Genomic DNA, 23,589 nt, shown 5'->3' with positions numbered 1-23,589 from the left:
TTGTTTGACTGGGCTTAAGCACCTCAGTTAGGGCATTGGTCTTAATTTCCTGAGTACGGGGATAAAGATTAAGGATCCCTCCTGCCCACTGCACAACCATTGCAAAAGAAAGCATTTTCCTCTGTGGCTGGGACCAGAGGTGAAACCAAATCAAGTATCTGGGGAAATATCCAGAGCACTGACATTCTCGAGGTCTTAATACCTACTGTCCTCTGATAAGGATGGGAAAACTCATGCCCAGCATCATAGCCACCATTATCCAAATAGTTGCCAAAAAATTAATGCAGGACATAAGCTCTTGTGAGAGGCAGGGGCAAAATATCAGAAGCAGAGAGGTGGTCATTAGGCTTTCGCTCCAGGAGAGAAGCATACAGCCTTGTTTGAGGTGTGGGCGGCGGTGTCTCTGCATTGGACAGCACTATGGGTTGGCAGCCATTGTCCGAAGTTGATTCTGGCATCAGCATTGGGATTGTGCTCCGGCATGGGATCTGGTGCCGGAGAGGGATCCAATACCGAAGTCCGTTTGGATACTGGAATTAAATCAGATGACCTCACTGGTCCTGAGGTTGGATCCACCAGTGGAAGCTGAGTTGGAAGGCTTCTTGGCTCCTTGAGGCCAGTGGCGGCTGGTGACATTTGAAAGTGGTGGGGCTTAAGAGTTGCTGGTGAGTGCACGGTGACAAGCAAGTGTAGCGAGCCAGCCTGACTAACATAAGGGAGTTACGGGGGAAACATCCTTTATAACGATGTTTTATTTACGAAAGTCGTGGTTAACGAAAGCGCAACAACGCTTTTTTTAACCACGACTCCGTTATTTTGTGCCATAACGACGTATGTTCTGAACAACGAACATGCGTGGTTAAGGTACAAAGAAGGGAGTTGACGAAGGAGGACGATGCAGGTGACAAGGGGTCGACTAAGGTAAGTGGGGAGTTTTAGGTTGGGGAGGTGGGGCGTTTTTGGTTTTGGGGAGGGGTTGGGGGGTGGGGCGTTTTTGGTTTTGGGGGGGTGGGGGGTTTTAGGTTTTGGGGAGGGGGTAGGGGGGTCAGGGGGTTTTAGGTTTTGGGTTGGGGGGTGGGGCATTTTTGGTTTTAGGGAGGGGGTGGGGGGTTAGTGGGTTTTAGGATTTGGGGCGGGGTTGGGGGGTGGGGCATTTTTGGTTTTGGGGAGGAGGTGGGGGGTCAGGGGGTTTTAGGTTTTGGGGTGGGGCGTTTTTGGTTTTGGGGAGAGGAGGGGGTGGGGGGTCAGGGGGTTTTAGGTTTTGGGGTGGGGTTGGGGGGCTGGGGTGAGGGATGTAGGGTGAGTAGTGCCTATTAGTAATGCTTTTTATCAGGAATGCCTTTACAACGAAATATCGTTGTTAAGGCATTCGTGGTAAAATCATTAGTAGTAAGAATGAGGTCGGTGTTCCGACCTCGTTGTTAAGGCACTAGTTGTTTTGAAAGTCCGTGTTCCGTTGTACAACCGAGCTACGGGGGTTCTCCCCGGAAAGATTTTTTTTAAAAGAGTGGGCAAATGGTGCATTTTCAAGCAAATTTGAGGAAGCAAGGAGGTTAATAAAGCACTTGTGAAAGTGTAGTTCTGACATCAATAAAGAGAAGGCTGCATCTCCATCTCTACTGTACATGTGCTTCTTCCTCTGTGTGGCAAAGGTGCGTCTCCTCCTCTATTGCACAGGTGCCTCTCCCTCTCTATTGCAGGGGTGCATCTCCGCCTCTATGATACAGGTGCTTCTTCCTCTATGTGGCACAGGTGCATCTCCTACTCTATGGCAGACGGGCATACTCCTCTCTGTTGCAGGGCTGCATCTCCGTCTCTATGGTACATGTGTGGCTTCCTCTAAAAGGCATAGGTGCATCTCCTACTATATAGGTAACATCTGCCTACCCCCTCTCTATTGCAGGGGTGCATATCCGTCTCTATGGTACGTGTTTTTTCCTCTGTGCGGCAAAGGTACCTCTCCCTATCTATTGCAGGGGGTGCATCTATGTCTCCAGGGTACATGTTCTTCTTCCTCTCTGTGGCACAGGTGTGTCTCCTCTCTATTACATGGGCTGCTTCTCCGTCTCTGTGGTACATGTGCTTCTTACTCTATGCGGCACACGTGCGTCTCCTACTCTATTGCACACTTGCCTCTCCCTCTCTATTGCAGGGGAGCATCTCCGTCTCTATGGTATGTGTGTTTCTTTGGCTGTGTGGCACAGGGGCGTCTCCTACTCTCTGGTGCATGTGCATCTCCCTCTCTATTGCAGTGGTGCATTTCCATCTCTATGGTACATGCGCTTCTCCCTCTAGGCGGCACGGGTGCGTCTCCTTCTCTATGGCACACGTGCCTCTCCCTCTCTATTGGCAAGGGTGCATCTCTGTCTGTATGGTACGTGTGCATGTTTCTCTATGTGGCACAGGTGTGTCTCCTACTCAAAGGCACAGGTGCACATCTCTCTATTGCAGGGGTGCATTCTGTCTCTATGGTACATTTGCTTATTCCTGTATATGGCACAGTTACATCCCCTGCTGTGTTGCAAGGGTGCATCTCCGTCTCTATGGTGCATGTGCTCTTCTGTGTGGTACAGGTGGCACTCTTGCGCATGTGCCTCTCCCTCGGTGCTGCACCTGTGCCCCTCACCTCTACTACGGCAGATGCCTCATGCATTAAACTTGACGAAAGCCTCCCTCTGCACCACAGGTCTCCCTCTGTTACGGAGGTTTATCTTCCTTTCTGCTGTACTGCTCTTCCCTGTCAGACAGATCCTCTCCCTCTATGCTCGGAGGACCCTCTCCCTCTCTGCTGGACAGACCCTCCTCCTCTCTGATGGGCAGGCGCCTTCCCTTCTCTGGTGAGCAGATTATCTCCCTCTCTTGCTGGATAAAAGACGTCCCTCTCTGCTAGACATAACCTCCCACTATCTGCTGGACAGACCCTCTCCGCTGGACAGACCCCCTTTCTCAGTACTGGGCAGGCACCTCTCCCTCTTTGCTGGATAGACCCTGTTTCTCTCCACTGGATAGCCTCTCTCCCTCTCTGCTGGATAAACTCGCTCCCTGTCTGCTCCACAAGCTTCTTTCCTTCTCTGCTGGACAGACCCTCTCCCTCTCTGCAGGACAGACCCTCTCCTCTGCTGGACAGACCCTCTCCTCTGCTGGACAGACCCTCTCCTTCTATGCTGGGTGAAGGCCGTCCCTTCTGTTGCCCGGTGTCTCTTCCTTTCTCCAGGTCTCTCACTCTTTGGCGATCATGTCCACCTCTAGAATGACATGTTTACCCCCTCCTCCGGCAGAAGGCGGTGTTCCTCCCTCTCATCCAAAGAAGCATCCCTCCCTTCTGGGAGGGGGACCGCTGGCCACTGAAGAGGCGCATCTCCCTCAGGTCTGGACGGGTCACTCTCCCTTTCTACTGAACAGATGCCCTCCCTCCAAGAGAGGTGGCTCTCCCCTGCTCGGTGTAGATGTCTCTCCCCTCTCTTTATCATCTTCTTTCCGCCTCCCTCCCTATCCCCCACTAACCAGTCCCCGCCTCGAGCACTGAGCAGCCACCTGCGGATCCCTTTGCCTCACTGTCCCCTAAACCCCCACCCCACCCTGTACAGAGACAGGACCATTGCTCCTGCATGTCCTCAGCCGGCATCACACAGAAAGTGTGACAGAGATAGCAAACCCGCGATGGAATCATGTACGGTTTTAAGTAACTATACCATGGTTAATAAATTCATTCATCTGTGATGCAAAGAAAGCAAACATGAAAAGTTAGCACAAATTATTAGTCTCTGGCACAAGAAACCTGCTGCCGATATTGGCATGCATGGCAGTGCTCCCTTCTGAGTTCAAACGTGCGTTAAAGTGGTCGGTGCACGACTGCAGGTGTGTGATGAAAACAGCGAAAAGTGATGAGGAACAGCTGTGCTGCAGGTGTTACTGGCAAGGGCATCACATGACCCCCCCTTACCTTGCACTGCTGCCAGGAAGTGCAGCAGGTGCAGGAGCAGCACCAGCCACGCTGTCCGGGGGGGCTTTGGACCACCTTCGGGTACCTCGGTCAGAAGTCCGGCCGGAGACATGAGTGCGTTAGAGGCAGGGCAGGTGCCGGTCCAAGAAAACGTCTCTCTCAGTAACCAGTAACAAAATTTGCACTTCAAAAAAAGGTCATTACTTATAAATATCCACACATCACCAAAAACGTCCTTTAGAGAGTTGCATGTTTTAGTGAGTTTCTAACATGTATTCATTTGTTGTTAGTATTAATCTTACTATATCTTTATAATGTATATTGCTGTTATTTTTAGAAGTAGCAGTAGTAATAGTACTAAGATAGTAGTACTACAGGTGGTATTTGGATTATTATTATAACAACTCAATAATGACTCGTATTTATATTTTTCAGTTAAACTTTATGCCTTGACGAGTCAAGTTATTGATGGCGAGATGCAGTTTTATGCCAGATCAAGAAATTTCTATAAGGACGTGCCAGCGACAGAGGAGGGTATGATGGGTGACTTCCTTGAGCTCTCAGATACTGATATTGCTTCGTCCCGAGAATTTCTAAGAAAGTTTGTTGGGGTAAGCAAGAAAATACTTGCCCTATTGTATTGGCATTTTGAATGGTTACATGTACAGTTGTCGCATTGTAAGCTCGTTTAAAGCTGGAGAGTGTCTTGTGTGGCGTTATAACAATTCGCAATGTTCACAATTCTGTTATCAACAACAGTGAAGGTAGTCAATTTTTTTTTATCTCTCACAAAATTCTTTGAATGCCGATAGAAAATAAGTTGCCGAAAGCTTGCTACGCTGAGAAACATTTTCCTACCATCAGCATAGTCTAATAAACATCGACACAATTCACCTTCCCTTCAACAGAAAGGCAAATACTAAAGTGCTGGATCTGATTATGTTCGTTTACCATGTGAACAAATTGCTGCCTTGTTGGCTATTCTGACCTGATTTACACAAATTTGTATAAATTGACAGCAATGCCGTAGAAAACAAAATATGATAAATGTACGGCTAGGTGGATGTAATTTGGTAAGAGTCGACTGATTCAATAGTATATTGTTGGGATGTTCAAAAATTCGCGCATGTAAGTGTCCAGAACAGCAAGTACCAATGTTCAGAACACCAGCAAAAACAGAAATACACATACATTACATTTGGCTGTCTGCCTTAGACGTTCTACAAAGAGATTACTTGATCATTTCATGAGAATTAAAGCAGCACCTCAAAGAGTGCGGGGTGTCCTAATTGGATGTAAAAACATTCCCATGTGGCACTATTGTTTGGAACCTTTGTGGAATATGCCGATGTTCTCAGTTTACTAAAGTATACAAAAAGTGATGTGTGGAATGCTTGAAATATTCTCTGACATTGGGAATTATTCGGGGCTACATCCCAATCGATCGATATTTTGCACACTGTGACATCTCAGTGTTTGGACGCAGCTATATGCAAATCAGTCTTGACCTGTCTCCAGTAGGAACAGTCCAGCCCAAACACCCAAACCAGGGCCTCCCTGAACCGAAGCAGGGTCAAGGCTAATTTGCCAATGGTTGAATCCAAACTGAGGCGACATGGTGGGTGGATTGGGATGCGGACCGTGCGAGTGCCAGTGGCTTAGATTAATTTAAACATCACCTTGTTGTTGATGTAGGGACCCTTTCTGTTTTATAAATGGAGGTGCATGGGAATATACAGCTGAAGGCCTACAACCTCAAGGCCCGGCCACGCATCCTGTATAAGAGTGTGCACAGCTAACGTTGTAGACCCGGAGGTTGGCTGCTTCATCAAGTCATAAAAACAACATGAACAATACAATCCCCGAAACCATCCTCCCACCACGGAATCCCTTTGGCAAGTGTGTGGGACTATCGAGCAGTGTGGTCAATCTTGTGTGTGGTCACTTTGTAGCATATACAGAAGGTCAGTTAGACAGTGTGAGGACGAGGGTCGGCGAGGAATCTGCAGTGGGAAGCAGGTAAGGAGTTTCAGGTATGTAGGGCAAGTCAGTTCATTAAGTTCAGTGTATAAAATACATATGAAAGAGGCCTAGTCTAAGGGATAGTCGTCAAGTCTCTGAACAAGCACGAGCAACAATGTCTCCATACCTAGGATGTACCATAGTTTGTGCAGTCAGCTTGTGTATTGGGGGATTTTGTCAGTACCCCAAAGTGCGACTATCACCTGATGCGTCGCACCAAGAGCCAGTGCCATGTGTTTGCCTAGTCGTGAATGGGGGTGGAACGTCAAAGGGTTGGGGAGCGCTAAGACTGTGTACACTGGGAACCTAGGGATAGTTGTTTTGAACGCCCTGCCAATGTGCTTACCATAGGTTTACTGAAGTGTTGCTCCTCTTCGCTGCCTCCTAACTGGTTTGAGCAGTGGATACCTCAGTTCCCTTCTTGGCTGAGGAGCACTGGCGAAGTAAAGTTTACTGTTGATTGTTTTTCTGTTGTTTAGGGGAACTCTTTTATTAATTGTTTTCTGCCTCGGCTCTTGTTCAGATGTACGTGTATGTCAGGAAGCGCTCACATTCATACGCACGCGTTTTGATTCCCAGGTTTGTTGTTCATGTGTTATCATTGCACACACACATCAACATATAATTGGTGGATTTTTACAACACTACTGGGTTGTACATAGTGGGCCAGATGTAGCAAACATTTTGCATGGTGCAAACTGCGAAAATCGCAGTTTGCACTATGCAAAATGCTGTTTGCGATGCTCATTCACAATTTGCGAGTCGATACCGACTCGCAAATTGTGAATGCGACTCGCAAATAGGAAGGGGTGTTCCCTTCCTATTTGCGACTCGCATCGCTATGCTAAATTGCTTTGTGACCGCGAATGCGGTCGCAAAGCAATTCACAGTTACCACCAGTGTCACACTGGTGGTAACCCATTCGCAAAAGGGAAGGGGTCCCCATGGGACCCCTTCCCCTTTGTGAATGTTGCCAAAAAGGGTTTTTCAGAATGGACCACTGCCTACTCTAAAAAACCGAAACCAAATGGTTTCGTTATTTTTTTCATTTTGCAACTCATTTTCCTTTAAGGAAAACGGGCTGCAAAATGAAAAAAAAAACCTGCTTTATTTAAAAAGCAGTCATAGAGATGGAGATCTGCTGACTTCAGCAGGCCACCATCCCTGTGAGTGCAGGGACTCGCTATGGGGTCGCAAAATGCGACCCACCTCATTAATATTAATGAGGAGGGTCTTTGCGACCCCATAGCGACTCGCAGAAGGTGTCTGGGACACCATTCTGCATATGGTTTTGCGACTCAGAAATTGCGAGTCGCACCTAGTCGCAATTTCCGAGTCGCAAAATCTAGTTTTGCTACATCTGGCCCAGTGTTTCTTGCACTTTGAAGCGAGGCGCAGAGTTTTAAGGAAATGCTAGTGGCTCTCTCTTCAGGTAAACCAACGCTGTCTGCAATGGACACTAACAAGTGTGCTTTATTTATTCCTCAGACAGTCCTTTTCCCCGCAATTATTCTCACAGTTACAATTACAGGTGACTCCAGAATACACAGGCGCGCTGGAGCGGTTGACACACTCATCCAAATTGGTTTCCTGGTACTCTTTTTATGTCTCCTCAAGGATTACATGCATGGTTTATCACAAGTAGTTGTAGTAGATTTTTTTATAGGCATTATTTATTTATGCAGGTTCGGATGGTTTTCACCAGTGAGTGCGTCTCACTTACAATTGGAAGTATTTTATATCCGGCATTACATTTTTAAGCTTTACTGACGTTTTTGACCGTGAGTGTATTTACAATACCACCGGCTTGACGTATTGCATGTTGGGTATTGTAGTTCAATGGAACACCAGGCTTCACTTGAACATGGGTCACTCGTTCACGTTCAGATGTATGTTGCTTGATTTCATGGTTCACACTTTGCCATAAATCTAACCGCACTCGTAAACTGAGCTAGTGGCACAATGCATTTGGTTCTCAGTTTCCACTTTAAATGCCCAAGTTCGGAAAAGATCTTTTGAATAGGAGAATCTCTGCTTGAGGCAGGTTTAACTTTATGAGATACACACTTTTCATTTCAGTGACTATGCTGCTTTTTACATGTTTTATCCACTGCCCACCATGCCACATAATTCCACTACACAAGTACACTCCAGGTCACACCATTCCACAACATAACAATTCCAGTCCAACCCATATAATTCCGCTAGACACCACATACATACACTCCATAACACAGTGGTAAAATACATTGTAATTTACAACACCAATAGCTCTAACTCAAGCAAATGCGAGACCTGTTGCATTTCCCATGCTTGTTCAAAGTGTGTCAAAGCCCTTTCTGCGTATGGACGCACAGTAGGATGAAGCACCCAGAGGCGGATTTGTAAGTACTGTACCCGATCTGATTCCTCAAATCCATACTCAGCTTTGGGCTGCTTATATTGGATTCTCCTGTGGGGGTCGAATAAGCACCCTATCCATTTACAGCCTCCGCCCGTGTTTGAACGATCAGGGTGCAATCCGAGAGTGGGGTTCTCAAGAATGGGCGTCACAGGCAAGGTAGTGAAGCCTATCTTTACTGCTACAGCATCCCACACTCAAAAGATAGCATTTGTTATGGGTGAGGAGTAAATACCCCAGGCCCTGTGTGTGCTCTTTGTGGAGCCAGGGTTCCTTTCAGATGTGGGTCCGGCCACCGCAGGTCCATGAAGCACCAGTGCTTCTTACTAAGTGGCCTGCTCCATTCCACTAGAAGCCGCAGTTGCGGCGCCTGGTGGTGTCTCAAGATGCAGGGCACAGCCCGATTCACCCTTGCACGGCGGCCGAAAAAGGAGCTTTTTGTGGAGGCGTGATTTCTTCTCACCCCAGATTAATCTGTTAATGTCGGCCTGTAAGGAGAGGAGGGCCAATGGCGGCAGGTTCAAGAGCAGTACCTGAAAAAAGTAAAGAATGCGTAGTAGTGTGATCATTTTGATAGCTACTATCCTGCCCAGCCAGGAGAGGCCTAGTCAATCCCAACTTTTTATACCAGCCTTGATTTGCTTGGCCAGAGTGATATAGTTTGTGGCAATAGTTTTGGAGATCGAATTAGCTAATTGAATCCCGAGGTACAGGATGTGGGAGGTAGCTCATTCAAACAGGAAATGAGCCAGGGTGGAGGCCTCAGTCTAAGTCGTAACTGAGAGGTTAAGAATCAGCTGTTTTTGCATGCCTACTTTGAAACTTGAGAGTGTTCCAAACAGTTGGAGCTCTGCAGTCAGGGTGAGGAGAGTGGTCAGAGGCTCTGTAACGACAGGATTACATCTTCGGCATAGAGGCCGAGCAGATGTTGTTCACAGCCAAACATCATGCCAGAGATGTCAGGGTGAGCCTGCAGGTGTTGGGCCAAGGGCTCCATATACTGAGTGAAAAGGAGGGGGAATGGGGCATCTCTGGCGCGTCCACCGACTCCCAGAGAAAGGTAGTGCGCTAATCCCATTAACCCGCACAGCAGCCCTAGGAGCACTGTATATGCTCCTAAACCACCCCAAAAACGGGACACCAAAACCATAGTACTCTAGGGTTTTGAATAGGTAGTGCCAATGAACTCTATTGAAAGCCTTCTCAGGATTGATAGAAAGGAGAAGAGCTTTCTTGTGTGACCTTGAGATTTTGTCAATCACGTGATAAAGTCACGTAGTGTTATCCTTGCATTAACACTTTGGTATGAATCTCCCCCGATCGGGGGAAATCAATCCCGGCATGAGCGGGTTTAAGCAGTGGGCCAACAGTGAACAAATTAGCATCCATGTTATTCAAGGATATGGTTCTATAGGACCCGCAGAGAGCAGGATCCTTGTCCGGTTTAGGAATGACAGATATGGTGGCCTCCAGCATGGAGTTCGTGAGGGTTTCAGCGGATGCAAAAGAAGTGAATAACTGCATGAGGATGATAGCTAACTCATGACAGAAGGTTTTGTAGAATCTTGGTGAAAAAACATCTGGTCCAGGGGGTTTCATAGGCTTGAGGTGGGCATTGGCCGATACCACTTTGTCAATTTGTATTGGTTTATCCAGAGAATCTGCCAACTACGACAGTAGCAGGGTCAAGGGATGGGACACCAGATAGTCGGCGGGGTCTGCTAAAGGGCCTGTTGGCGCTGCGTAGCACGCCTTGTAAAAATTATGAAAAGCTTCTGCGATCTGCGTATCCGAGTGTACCTCAGTGGTGGGAGTGGGATGAATGACCCAGATGGGCCCCGTATGTTCCTTGTCCAATAGGCGATGAGCAAGCATTCTACCAAGGCAGTTGCTTCAGAGGTAGAATTTGTTTCAGTCGGGTAAGTGCATACTGGGCCCTGTCAAGAACAAGGCACTTGAGATATGAGCACATTCTCTCTTGTTCCCTCCAGATCCGCATGGCCCCTGAGTGCTTAGGGATAGCCTCAAATTCTAGAACTTTCAGCTTCAGTGTCACCTGCTTCTCCTTCCGATGTTGGTTTTTGGAGGCAGATGTAGAGATAAATTTCCCTCTGACAACCAGTTTCAGTGCCTCCCAAAGAAAGGATAGTGCAGTTGGGCTGTTGTTGTTAGCCTCTAAATAGTCAGCTCTGGTCTTCTGGATAGATGTGACTGTAGTAGCATGTCTCTTAGGTGCCTGTGTGGACTAAAGGAGGGCAGGGCTTTAGTGTGGAAGGTGAGGGATAATGGTGCATGATCTGATGGTTATCTAGGGGCTGTGTCGTAGTCTACAATAAGGGCCTGCATGCCTGGAGTTGTCAGGAAGTAATCAATTCAAGCGTAGGTTTTGTGTGCTGGGTAAAGTCTCTGGTGTCCGGATGGTGAGAGCGCCAGACATCTACAAGGCCACACTGTGCCAGCCAATTCACGCCTGGCGGTGAAAACGCCCCTATTTGGTCCTAACATTGGGCCAATTTGTCCATATTATTGTCCATGACCAGATTTAGATTGCCCCCAATCAAGATAGCCACGTCTAGATTTTGAAGGAGTGGTGTGAGTGCATTTTAGGATGAACGGTTCTTGTTGGTCATAGGAGGCATACATATTTGCTAGGGTGAAATGAAATGTTCCAGCTGGAGTCAGTACGCAAGGAAGCACCCTTGAGACTCGGTCACCTTAGAGAATATGTCGCCACTGAACCGCACTGAGAATAAAATGGCCACCCTTCCTTTTTTGGTAGAGTTGGTAGACCACAGCAGGCACGGGAACCCCTGTGAATGCATACAGGGTACATCTTTGGGTAGAAGATGAGTTTCCTGGAGTAAGCATATATTGCTACAAGAGCGCTCTAATAGGGACATTATTCTTTCCTCTTGGAAAGTCTGTTAAGGCCCCTAACATTGAGACTCTTGACCCCTAACATTGAGACTTGTGACTTTGATGTCCAGGTTTATTGGGCAGAGAGTTGCAGGACGAAGCCTGAGCCCCAAATGGGGTAAGGTGCAACGTTAATGGATTGAGGGGTGCATGATAGCGCCCAATGCCAGTTTCTCCCGGGAATGGGGTGTGCTTCTGTGCTGTGTGAAGGTAAAACACACCAGTCAACAGTTAAATAAGCAAAACAAACTATAAGAAACAAAATATGAAAACGTCCACCCTTGATGGTAACCTACACCATCAGCCTGACCAGGGGGAGGAGATTATCCTGTCTGCCAAAAGGGGGGGCCGCAAAGGCATCACACAATGGGTGTCCTCCATCCCGCACCCCCACCCTTCAGCCACCCTCCGGCCCAACGAATTTATAGTAAGATACATGTCAAGTCCAGACATCAGGGCTCCCCTGAGCATGCAGCAACCTCTGATAAAGACTGAATAACTGCTTGACTCTCCCTGGCCGTGGAGGTGGGGTCAGGCTTGGTAGTTGGAGGAGACCTCTTGACAAGTCGCCAACAAGATGCCTTGTGTTTCTTGAAGTCCGGGGCTCTATCTGAAATGTCCGGAGCAAAAGGTTCTGCAATGTCAAAGAGTTTGCAAGCTTCCTTAAGCGATTGAAGGTGGTGCAGTTTTCTATCAAGGCGGAATATGAGTCGGAAGGGGTGGACTCAGAAGTACATTACATCAAGTTTGTGCAGGTGAGTAGTGACTGGGCAGAAGTCCCGTTGTTTTTGGTGGGTGACCACTGATAAGTCTTGCTATAACAAGGGGGCGTGTCCCCTGAACTGCACTGGGTGAGTCATTTGTGCTTCGTGGAGGATAAGTTATTTTGTTTGAAAATTGTGAACGCACACCAGGATGGATGAAGGGGCATTGTGGGATGCCGCGGGGAGTAGACGGAGGGCTCCCTCCTCTATGTCAATCCCTAAGTTATAGATGAAGTGCTGGCGATCTGCACAAGAGCAGCTTGCGGGCTGTAGGGGATCTAGTGTCCTTAAGGTGTGAAAGTATGCTGGGTTTCAATTCACTGTCCCAAGAGGGCTGCCAGAAAATGCCCTCTGTTCTCCAGAGGGTTGATTGCAGAGCCAGTGCTGGGTGGTGGGTGAGGCGTAGATCTATCCGGCTCCATGGCGCCGAGGCCTCGGGTGCAGGTGGTGGTGAGTGTCTTCAGCCTTAAGGCTGGGTCCTCCCACCAAGCTCGCAGCAGCGGCTCTGTGGTGCAGGAGGCAGCGGGACCGAGAGGTGATGGTTTGTTGTGGGGGCGGAGAGACCACCCGTCTGTCACTGCCCCTCCTCAGGTGGCTAGTTTTGTCCCCGCTGATGCCACTCTCTTACTGGTATCACCGAAGGCGGTGATGGGCCCAAGGAGCCGGTGACAATACAAGCAGTTAATCTGTGCCGCCAGCCAGGAGTGCTCAGCAAGGTCTGGGGCAACGATGATTATCTAGTGCAAGGTCTGCCCGAACCCTGCGAGCAGGCAGCGACGCTTCTCACAACTCCATCATCGCAGTCGCCATTTTGCAGTCCTGGGTGTCTGTGTGGTTGAAATGTTTGTGGCTGGAGGTGCTGAAATGGGGCCATGTCATCCGTTCAGCGGGTGCAAGCTATTCCAGGGAGGAAGCAATTTTCATGAGGTGCTGGAGGAGCTTTATAGGGTGGGCAGGAAGTGTGCTTCTGGGTGCTAAAGGTCGGCGGAGACGGAAAGACAGGAGAATATATCTCACCTGTCCTCCATCTTGGGCACCGATTTTTTCAATTTAGACATCTGTGAATGGAAACCCCCCTCATTCAAACTCAAAATTATGATTTTGTAAAGCTTATCAGGTAACCATGAAACATACTTAATATTGATTATCATCAGTGAATGAGATTCGCCCCTTTAATGCATTTTCTCCTCAAATAGAGAGTGAATGAATAAAACACAGGGCCACTTTTGCAAAATGTGCCATAGCTACGAAAATACAGTGCATTTCTGTCCTCTCTTCCTGCCTGGTGCACAAACTGCTGCCTAGCGCCGACACAAGTACCCTTGTACCATGCAGGGATGATTGTTTTTGTGCAGGAAGGGACTATTGATGGAGGTGTTTTCCCCCTTCTATGTGTGCTGCAGAATGCAGCACACATAGAAAGAGGAAAAAACAGGGAGAAATAAAGATATTTCTCCCCGTCTCGTCACTCTTACACCATCCCTGGGGTGGCGCATACTTTTGATGCATTCCCAGGTTTACAAAACCTTGTGAATCTGGGAATGCATCAAAATCCATGGATCCTTTATGGAAATACCCACACAACACCAATGGAAACGCCTCCCTGACACAAAGTAAGGCAATGCAGCGACTTGCACTGCATTGCCTTACTCCATATCTACGAGGCCATGAAAAGCCAAGCAGAGTGGCTTTTCATGCCCTTGTAGATACGGGCCAGCAGCCTGCGCTGCCGGCGAGTCACTAAAAATGACACTCCTTCGGCGCAGGCTGCTTGTAAATATGGGCCACAGCCCCTTTGAAATAGTAATTCTAATGCTTTCTTAGTACTCAATATAGTGACAATAGTTTCACTAGTATTGGATATTTCATTGATTTGCATGCTTGCAATATTCTTTGTAGTCAGACTGAGAAATTTCGGTAGATATGTTAAACCATAAATGACAGTAATACACTACTTTAAGACAGTCCTATGTACAGCCCATGCAAGTAGCCACTAGTGCTTCCTTAGTTAAAAATTTCTGGCACACTTTTCTAATCTAAAGGGAGGCTACATAGTATGTCTATAAAGAAAAAAGTGATGGATGGAATTCACAGGTTATGAGGTTATTCTCAGCCAGTGGTAATTACTATGAGCTGCATCCCAGTTTGTCGTTTTTTTGCCCACCATGCCACTTCATATAGGAATCAGCCACATGCAAATCAACTTTGGCCCTTTTCCAATGAACAGTTCAGCCCAAAGGGACCAGATAGGTCCACTCTGAATGGGAACACAAGCAACCCAGGACTGTTCGGGCTACAGACTCCTGCATCCCCTGTGGTTTGGGCAGGGGAAACTTTGGCTGATCTGGCCTGATCATTGGTGATAATCTAAGTACAAAGACCTTTCCTACTCAGATGTCAAATCCTGGACTTTCTATAGGGTTTGGCCACTGATTTGACACTGTATTTATAAAACAAAATGAATACCTAAAATTTAAATCTTATCAGACTAAGCAATCAGGACACAAAATGTATCATCTCTTTCCATATGTCCAAACAGGCTAACTTATCCTAACTAAAATGGTGTCTATCACAGTGTTCACCACAGTAGTCCAAGGGCAAGTAAAGCATACAGCAGCAGAACCTCACATGAGTGAGGCTCACTCCAGTGATACAGGCAAAAAGGCCTGTTCACACTACTGATCCTCATTACAAAAACACAGTATGCTGCCACCACCTTGGTCATGCTACTCAACATTTGGTAGAGGCGGTAGTCATTTATCTCTATGAAAGCAATACTTTGGGTGCCCCTCTCGGTCTAACAAGACCATAATCCGTAAATCAAGAGTAGCCCATGGTGCACACTCATGATCCGTGTTTCCCCATGACCAAAAATCAGAACCAAGGATCCAGATATGGTTGCAGCTGTGGCACTCGGGGCAAGGGTGCACATCTGTCACAATCTAGGGAACGTTTCCATGCCAACAGCAACTGACTCATTGAACATGTTTAATAAGGGGATCAACAACATTTTAGCATACTTCACATACAATGTAATGGATAGACACCAGAGCTTTCCCAACAGTAAAGTTACTGATTGCTAGTTTCACATCTCCTACATCTAGGGGGTTATGAAGATCTTCACATAGACACCCTGTTAAATTAGGCAATCCTATTGCATCTAATATATATTTCATAAATCTACTATTAGTGGTTATTTCTATGTCTCCTTCTCTGTCTCCTATGGTTTTTAAGGCCCCTGATCTTTGTCCCCTGTTAGTCAGCCAGACCTACAGAGAGCCTGCTTTAGCCCCACTATTATATTGTCTTCAGTGTATGATCTATAATCCTGGTGTTCTAACCCTGTCATCACCTCCTTTATATATTTATTTATTTGTATTTAGGGATAGCATTCCAGCTGCTACTTGCTCCTTTAATATCTTCAGTTTTCTCTCTGCATTGGTGACTGTGCAGGCTAGATCCCTTCTCATACCATAGGTTATACTCATACAGTTCCACATCCTTCCACAATGTGGGAGCAGACTCCAAGGAATCAGTGTTTTGTGTAACATTCTCTTCTATGACTATGTATTATTTCTCTAAATGGAGTATCCGTAATGCCTGAATCCACCTTTTCAAGTAAAGTACATCAAGTACATCACCACCACCCCAACAATTTAGACACCATGATCAACGTGGTCACGGAAGGAAAACTCCAATCAGGGCTTTATTTTACAACCACAAAGTTAGTGTCATGAAGACAATTCACAAAATCAAATTATAAAGATATATGATCCCCATAGTTGCCCAAAGTGGTGAAACAAATTCAAATGAGTTAGCATTAACACAATTAGGCATTTAATAAGAATTAGACATATCATTAATGAAATTATCTAAGATACAGAAACATATTACAGGTCTGTAGGAGGCTGGACTGGCTTGTAGTGAGTACCAAGGGGTACGTGCACCTTGCACCAGGCCCAGTTATCCCTTATTAGTGTATAGGGTGTCTAGCAGCTTAGGCTGATAGATAATGGTAGCTTAGCAGAGCAGCTTAGGCTGAACTAGGAGACGTGTGAAGCTACTACAGTACCACCTAGTGTCATATGCACAATATCATAAGAAAACACAATACACAGTTATACTAAAAATAAAGGTACTTTATTTTTATGACAATATGCCAAAGTATCTTAGAGTGTACTCTCAGTGAGAGGATAGGAAATATACACAAGATATATATACACAATAGCAAAAATATGCAGTATAGTCTTAGAAAACAGTGCAAACAATGTATAGTTACAACAGGATGCAATGGGGAAACATAGGGATAGGGGCAACACAAACCATATACTCCAAAAGTGGAATGCGAACCACGAATGGACCCCAAACCTATGTGACCTTGTAGAGGGTCGCTGGGACTATTAGAAAATAGTGAGAGTTAGAAAAATAACCCTCCCCAAGACCCTGAAAAGTGAGTGCAAAGTGCACTAAAGTTCTCCTAAGGACAAAGAAGTCGTGTTAGAGGAATAATGCAGGAAAGACACAAACCAACAATGCAACAACTGTGGATTTCCAATCTAGGGTACCTGTGGAATAAGGGGACCAAGTCCAAAAGTCACAAGCAAGTCGGAGATGGGCAAATGCCCAGGAAATGCCAGCTGTGGGTGCAAAGAAGCTTCTACTGGACAGAAGAAGCTGAGGTTTCTGCAGGAACGAAAAGGGCTAGAGACTTCCCCTTTGGTGGACCGATCCCTCTCGCCATGGAGAGTCGTGCAGAAGTGTTTTTCCGCCGAAAGAACGCCAACAAGCCTTGCTAGCTGCAAATTGTGCGGTTAGCGTTTTTGGATGCTGCTGTGGCCCTGGAGGGACCAGGAGGTCGCAAATTGGGCCAGGAGAGAGAAGGGACATCGAGCAAGACAAGGAGCCCTCTCAGCAGCAGGTAGCACCCGGAGAAGTGCCAGAAACAGGCACTACGAGGATGCGTGAAACGGTGCTCACCCGAAGTCGCACAAAGGAGTCCCACGTCGCCGGAGACCAACTTAGAAAGTCGTGCAATGCAGGTTAGAGTGCCGTGGACCCAGGCTTGGCTGTGCACAAAGGATTTCCGCCGGAAGTGCACAGGGGCCGGAGTAGCTGCAAAAGTCGCGGTTCCCAGCAATGCAGCCCAGCGAGGTGAGGCAAGGACTTACCTCCACCAAACTTGGACTGAAGAGTCACTGGACTGTGTGGGTCACTTGGACAGAGTCGCTGGATTCGAGGGACCTCGCTCGTTGTGCTGAGAGGAGACCCAAGGGACCGGTAATGCAGGTTTTTGGTGCCTGCGGTTGCAGGGGGAAGATTCCGTCGACCCACCGGAGATTTCTTCGGAGCTTCTGGTGCAGAGAGGAGGCAGACTACCCCCACAGCATGCACAAGCAGGAAAACAGTCGAGAAGGCGGCAGGATCAGCGTTACAGAGTTGAAGTAGTCGTCTTTGCTACTATGTTGCAGGTTTGCAGGCTTCCAGCGCGGTCAGCAGTCGATTCCTTGGCAGAAGGTGAAGAGAGAGATGCAGAGGAACTCGGATGAGCTCTTGCATTCGTTATCTAAAGTTTCCCCAGAGACAGAGACCCTAAATAGCCAGAAAAGAGGGTTTGGCTACCTAGGAGAGAGGATAGGCTAGTAACACCTGAAGGAGCCTATCACAAGGAGTCTCTGACGTCACCTGGTGGCACTGGCCACTCAGAGCAGTCCAGTGTGCCTGCAGCACCTCTGTTTCCAAGATGGCAGAGGTCTGGAGCACACTGGAGGAGCTCTGGACACCTCCCAGGGGAGGTGCAGGTCAGGGGAGTGGTTACTCCCCTTTCCTTTGTCCAGTTTCGCGCCAGAGCAGGGCTAAGGGGTCCCCTGAACCGGTGTAGACTGGCTTATGCAGAATTGGGCACATCTGTGCCCAACAAAGCATTTCCAGAGGCTGGGGGAGGCTACTCCTCCCCTGCCTTCACACCATTTTCCAAAGGGAGAGGGTGTAACACCCTCTCTCAGAGGAAGTTCTTTGTTCTGCCATCCTGGGCCAGGCCTGGCTGGACCCCAGGAGGGCAGATGCCTGTCTGAGGGGTTGGCAGCAGCAGCAGCTGCAGTGAAACCCCAGGAAGGGCAGTTTGGCAGTACCAGGGTCTGTGCTACAGACCACTGGGATCATGGGATTGTGCCAACTATGCCAGGATGGTATAGAGGGGGCAATTCCATGATCATAGACATGTTACATGGCCATATTCGGAGTTACCATTGTGGAGCTACATATAGGTAGTGACCTATATGTAGTGCACGCGTGTAATGGTGTCCCCGCACTCACAAAGTTCAGGGAATTGGCTCTGAACAATGTGGGGGCACCTTGGCTAGTGCCAGGGTGCCCTCACACTAAGTAACTTTGCACCTAACCTTTACCAGGTAAAGGTTAGACATATAGGTGACTTATAAGTTACTTAAGTGCAGTGTAAAATGGCTGTGAAATAACGTGGACGTTATTTCACTCAGGCTGCTGTGGCAGGCCTGTGTAAGAATTGTCAGAGCTCCCTATGGGTGGCAAAAGAAATGCTACAGCCCATAGGGATCTCCTGGAACCCCAATACCCTGGGTACCTCAGTACCATATACTAGGGAATTATAAGGGTGTTCCAGTAAGCCAATGTAAATTGGTAAAAATGGTCACTAGCCTGTTAGTGACAATTTGGAAAGAAATGAGAGAGCATAACCACTGAGGTTCTGATTAGCAGAGCCTCAGTGAGACAGTTAGTCACTACACAGGTAACACATTCAGGCACACTTATGAGCACTGGGGCCCTGGGTTACCAGGGTCCCAGTGACACATACAACTAAAACAACATATATACAGTGAAAAATGGGGGTAACATGCCAGGCAAGATGGTACTTTCCTACAAGGTCAGACTTTACCAACATTTGTCAGCTTCAGTTAAGCATAGTATGCAAATTTAAGGCTGGATTTAGGTTGTCCCTACAACTTACCAAATTAGGAAATGCATGTGAGGGGGCAAACAGATGCAGGCAAAATACAAAAAGAAGACAACAAATAATTTGCAAAAGAATATATCTTGGACTTCAGAATACTAGCTAGAAAAATAAAAAGAGTTAGTATCAACATAATAAATTCTATCGTAAAAAAAGGACATGTCAAGGGAAATGGTAATCAGCAGAGAGAGCAAAAATTATCTCTACAAGGGCAGCATTCAAGGATTCTTCATCAGCAAAGCATCAGGATCAGCAACAAAGTTCAGTCAAGAGTGTCGTCAGGAAAGATGCAGAGAAAACTGAACAGGGTCAAGGGGTCTGAAGAGCTGCAGAGAGAATGCAAGACTTACTAAAACGTGCAAGTTCCATCCCTAATAAAAAACACACAAATTAATGTGATTTGTTGATCCAGTGGCACCACATCAGCAAAAAGGGGCATCATCCAATCGAAATATCAGTGAACTTCAAGTTGCAACAGTACATCAGATTCCTAGGTCTAGCCTGAGAACATCTCCTTTTTCCGTGTGACTTCAACAGTTCAAAACAATTTGTAATCCTTTTCAACAGTCCAATTTATTCACAGGGTTTACAATATGCTTGTCTCAATTCCATGTGAATCCGTATGTCAATTGGAACAAATTACTTCACATTAAGTCCACAGGGCTGGATGTTCCCTTTCAAGGTTGCTAAACTAAAAGTCTCCGTACAATTTAACAAAGAACCTATTGCTACTCATGGGAACGGAATCTAGAGAAAAACACAGGTGAAAAGAACAATGATTCCTCACTTTACATGACTTAAAATACGATTGCTGCAGGCCTAAGTTATGCTAATATGAGAAATATAAAATTAATTAAAAATACTTGTTAATAAACACACATAATATGCAAACTTGTAAATTCATCATTAATAATATCCCATCAGAATCAGTCAATCAGTCAATCAACCATAGCATTTGTAAAGCGCAGCACTATCACCCCTAAGGGTATCCAGAAGCTGAGGGTGCCATGTCTCCATCGAAAAGCCATGTCTTTAGTCTCCTTCTGAAGTCGGCCAGGGGAGGTAGCTGTTCCGAGGTCGAGGGGCAGCCTGTTCCAGGTCTTGGCTGCTGTGTAGGAGAAGGAGCGGCTTCTGCTGTGGCTGTGATGGATGCGGGAGGTGTGTGCAAGTGTAGTTGTCTTGGTGCGATGTAGAAACTCAGTCGATGGTTGATGTAGGATGGCCCTAGGTTGTGGAGAGCCTTGTATGCAAGAGTGAGGATTTTAAATTAGCATATTTTCTGGATGCAGAGCAAGTGGAGGTTCCTGAGGTGTGAGATGATGCTTGAGCCCTTGGGGAGGTTGAAGATGAGTACGGCTGTGGTGTTCTGTAGTGTCTGGTGTCTTTTAAGTAGCTGGGAAAGCACTCCGCCAGAACTTTCAGCTTCAGTGTCACCTGCTTCTCCTTCCGATGTTGGTTTTTGGAGGCAGATGTAGAGATAAATTTCCCTCTGACAACCAGTTTCAGTGCCTCCCAAAGAAAGGATAGTGCAGTTGGGCTGTTGTTGTTAGCCTCTAAATAGTCAGCTCTGGTCTTCTGGATAGATGTGACTGTAGTAGCATGTCTCTTAGGTGCCTGTGTGGACTAAAGGAGGGCAGGGCTTTAGTGTGGAAGGTGAGGGATAATGGTGCATGATCTGATGGTTATCTAGGGGCTGTGTCGTAGTCTACAATAAGGGCCTGCATGCCTGGGGTTGTCAGGAAGTAATCAATTCAAGCGTAGGTTTTGTGTGCTGGGTAAAGTCTCTGGTGTCCGGATGGTGAGAGCGCCAGACATCTACAAGGCCACACTGTGCCAGCCAATTCACGCCTGGCGGTGAAAACGCCCCTATTTGGTCCTAACATTGGGCCAATTTGTCCATATTATTGTCCATGACCAGATTTAGATTGCCCCCAATCAAGATAGCCACGTCTAGATTTTGAAGGAGTGGTGTGAGTGCATTTTAGGATGAACGGTTCTTGTTGGTCATAGGAGGCATACATATTTGCTAGGGTGAAATGAAATGTTCCAGCTGGAGTCAGTACGCAAGGAAGCACCCTTGAGTCTCGGTCACCTTAGAGAATATGTCGCCACTGAACCGCACTGAGAATAAAATGGCCACCCTTCCTTTTTTGGTAGAGTTGGTAGACCACAGCAGGCACGGGAACCCCTGTGAATGCATACAGGGTACATCTTTGGGTAGAAGATGAGTTTCCTGGAGTAAGCATATATTGCTACAAGAGCGCTCTAATAGGGACATTATTCTTTCCTCTTGGAAAGTCTGTTAAGGCCCCTAACATTGAGACTCTTGACCCCTAACATTGAGACTTGTGACTTTGATGTCCAGGTTTATTGGGCAGAGAGTTGCAGGACGAAGCCTGAGCCCCAAATGGGGTAAGGTGCAACGTTAATGGATTGAGGGGTGCATGATAGCGCCCAATGCCAGTTTCTCCCGGGAATGGGGTGTGCTTCTGTGCTGTGTGAAGGTAAAACACACCAGTCAACAGTTAAATAAGCAAAACAAACTATAAGAAACAAAATATGAAAACGTCCACCCTTGATGGTAACCTACACCATCAGCCTGACCAGGGGGAGGAGATTATCCTGTCTGCCAAAAGGGGGGGCCGCAAAGGCATCACACAATGGGTGTCCTCCATCCCGCACCCCCACCCTTCAGCCACCCTCCGGCCCAACGAATTTATAGTAAGATACATGTCAAGTCCAGACATCAGGGCTCCCCTGAGCATGCAGCAACCTCTGATAAAGACTGAATAACTGATTGACTCTCCCTGGCCGTGGAGGTGGGGTCAGGCTTTGTAGTTGGAGGAGACCTCTTGACAAGTCGCCAACAAGATGCCTTGTGTTTCTTGAAGTCCGGGGCTCTATCTGAAATGTCCGGAGCAAAAGGTTCTGCAATGTCAAAGAGTTTGCAAGCTTCCTTAAGCGATTGAAGGTGGTGCAGTTTTCTATCAAGGCGGAATATGAGTCGGAAGGGGTGGACTCAGAAGTACATTACATCAAGTTTGTGCAGGTGAGTAGTGACTGGGCAGAAGTCCCGTTGTTTTTGGTGGGTGATCACTGATAAGTCTTGCTATAACAAGGGGGCGTGTCCCCTGAACTGCACTGGGTGAGTCATTTGTGCTTCGTGGAGGATAAGTTATTTTGTTTGAAAATTGTGAACGCACACCAGGATGGATGAAGGGGCATTGTGGGATGCCGCGGGGAGTAGACGGAGGGCTCCCTCCTCTATGTCAATCCCTAAGTTATAGATGAAGTGCTGGCGATCTGCACAAGAGCAGCTTGCGGGCTGTAGGGGATCTAGTGTCCTTAAGGTGTGAAAGTATGCTGGGTTTCAATTCACTGTCCCAAGAGGGCTGCCAGAAAATGCCCTCTGTTCTCCAGAGGGTTGATTGCAGAGCCAGTGCTGGGTGGTGGGTGAGGCGTAGATCTATCCGGCTCCATGGCGCCGAGGCCTCGGGTGCAGGTGGTGGTGAGTGTCTTCAGCCTTAAGGCTGGGTCCTCCCACCAAGCTCGCAGCAGCGGCTCTGTGGTGCAGGAGGCAGCGGGACCGAGAGGTGAGGGTTTGTTGTGGGGGCGGAGAGACCACCCGTCTGTCACTCCCCCTCCTCAGGTGGCTAGTTTTGTCCCCGCTGATGCCACTCTCTTACTGGTATCACCGAAGGCGGTGATGGGCCCAAGGAGCCGGTGACAATACAAGCAGTTAATCTGTGCCGCCAGCCAGGAGTGCTCAGCAAGGTCTGGGGCAACGATGATTATCTAGTGCAAGGTCTGCCCGAACCCTGCGAGCAGGCAGCGACGCTTCTCACAACTCCATCATCGCAGTCGCCATTTTGCAGTCCTGGGTGTCTGTGTGGTTGAAATGTTTGTGGCTGGAGGTGCTGAAATGGGGCCATGTCATCCGTTCAGCGGGTGCAAGCTATTCCAGGGAGGAAGCAATTTTCATGAGGTGCTGGAGGAGCTTTATAGGGTGGGCAGGAAGTGTGCTTCTGGGTGCTAAAGGTCGGCGGAGACGGAAAGACAGGAGAATATATCTCACCTGTCCTCCATCTTGGGCACCGATTTTTTCAATTTAGACATCTGTGAATGGAAACCCCCCTCATTCAAACTCAAAATTATGATTTTGTAAAGCTTATCAGGTAACCATGAAACATACTTAATATTGATTATCATCAGTGAATGAGATTCGCCCCCTTAATACATTTTCTCCTCAAATAGAGAGTGAATGAATAAAACACAGGGCCACTTTTGCAAAATGTGCCATAGCTACGAAAATACAGTGCATTTCTGTCCTCTCTTCCTGCCTGGTGCACAAACTGCTGCCTAGCGCCGACACAAGTACCCTTGTACCATGCAGGGATGATTGTTTTTGTGCAGGAAGGGACTATTGATGGAGGTGTTTTCCCCCTTCTATGTGTGCTGCAGAATGCAGCACACATAGAAAGAGGAAAAAACAGGGAGAAATAAAGATATTTCTCCCCGTCTCGTCACTCTTACACCATCCCTGGGGTGGCGCATACTT

General features: G+C 47.3%; 1 protein-coding gene across 1 annotated transcript in view; it reads left to right on the top strand.

Annotated features, from left to right (window-relative positions):
* The window catches only part of NTMT2 (N-terminal Xaa-Pro-Lys N-methyltransferase 2), a 624,679-nt gene that overhangs the window by 210,528 nt on the left and 390,562 nt on the right, over window positions 1-23,589 (top strand). Inside the window, exon 2 of the mRNA XM_069231083.1 lies at window positions 4,379-4,554. Coding sequence (XP_069087184.1) covers window positions 4,379-4,554 — 176 coding nt within the window. The remainder of the gene's footprint in view (window positions 1-4,378; window positions 4,555-23,589) is intronic.

Source organism: Pleurodeles waltl, chromosome 4_2 (assembly GCF_031143425.1).
Source record: "Pleurodeles waltl isolate 20211129_DDA chromosome 4_2, aPleWal1.hap1.20221129, whole genome shotgun sequence".
NCBI lineage: Eukaryota > Metazoa > Chordata > Amphibia > Caudata > Salamandridae > Pleurodeles > Pleurodeles waltl.
Note: the sequence above shows the minus strand (reverse complement) of the source record. Positions and strands in the feature narration are given on the sequence as shown.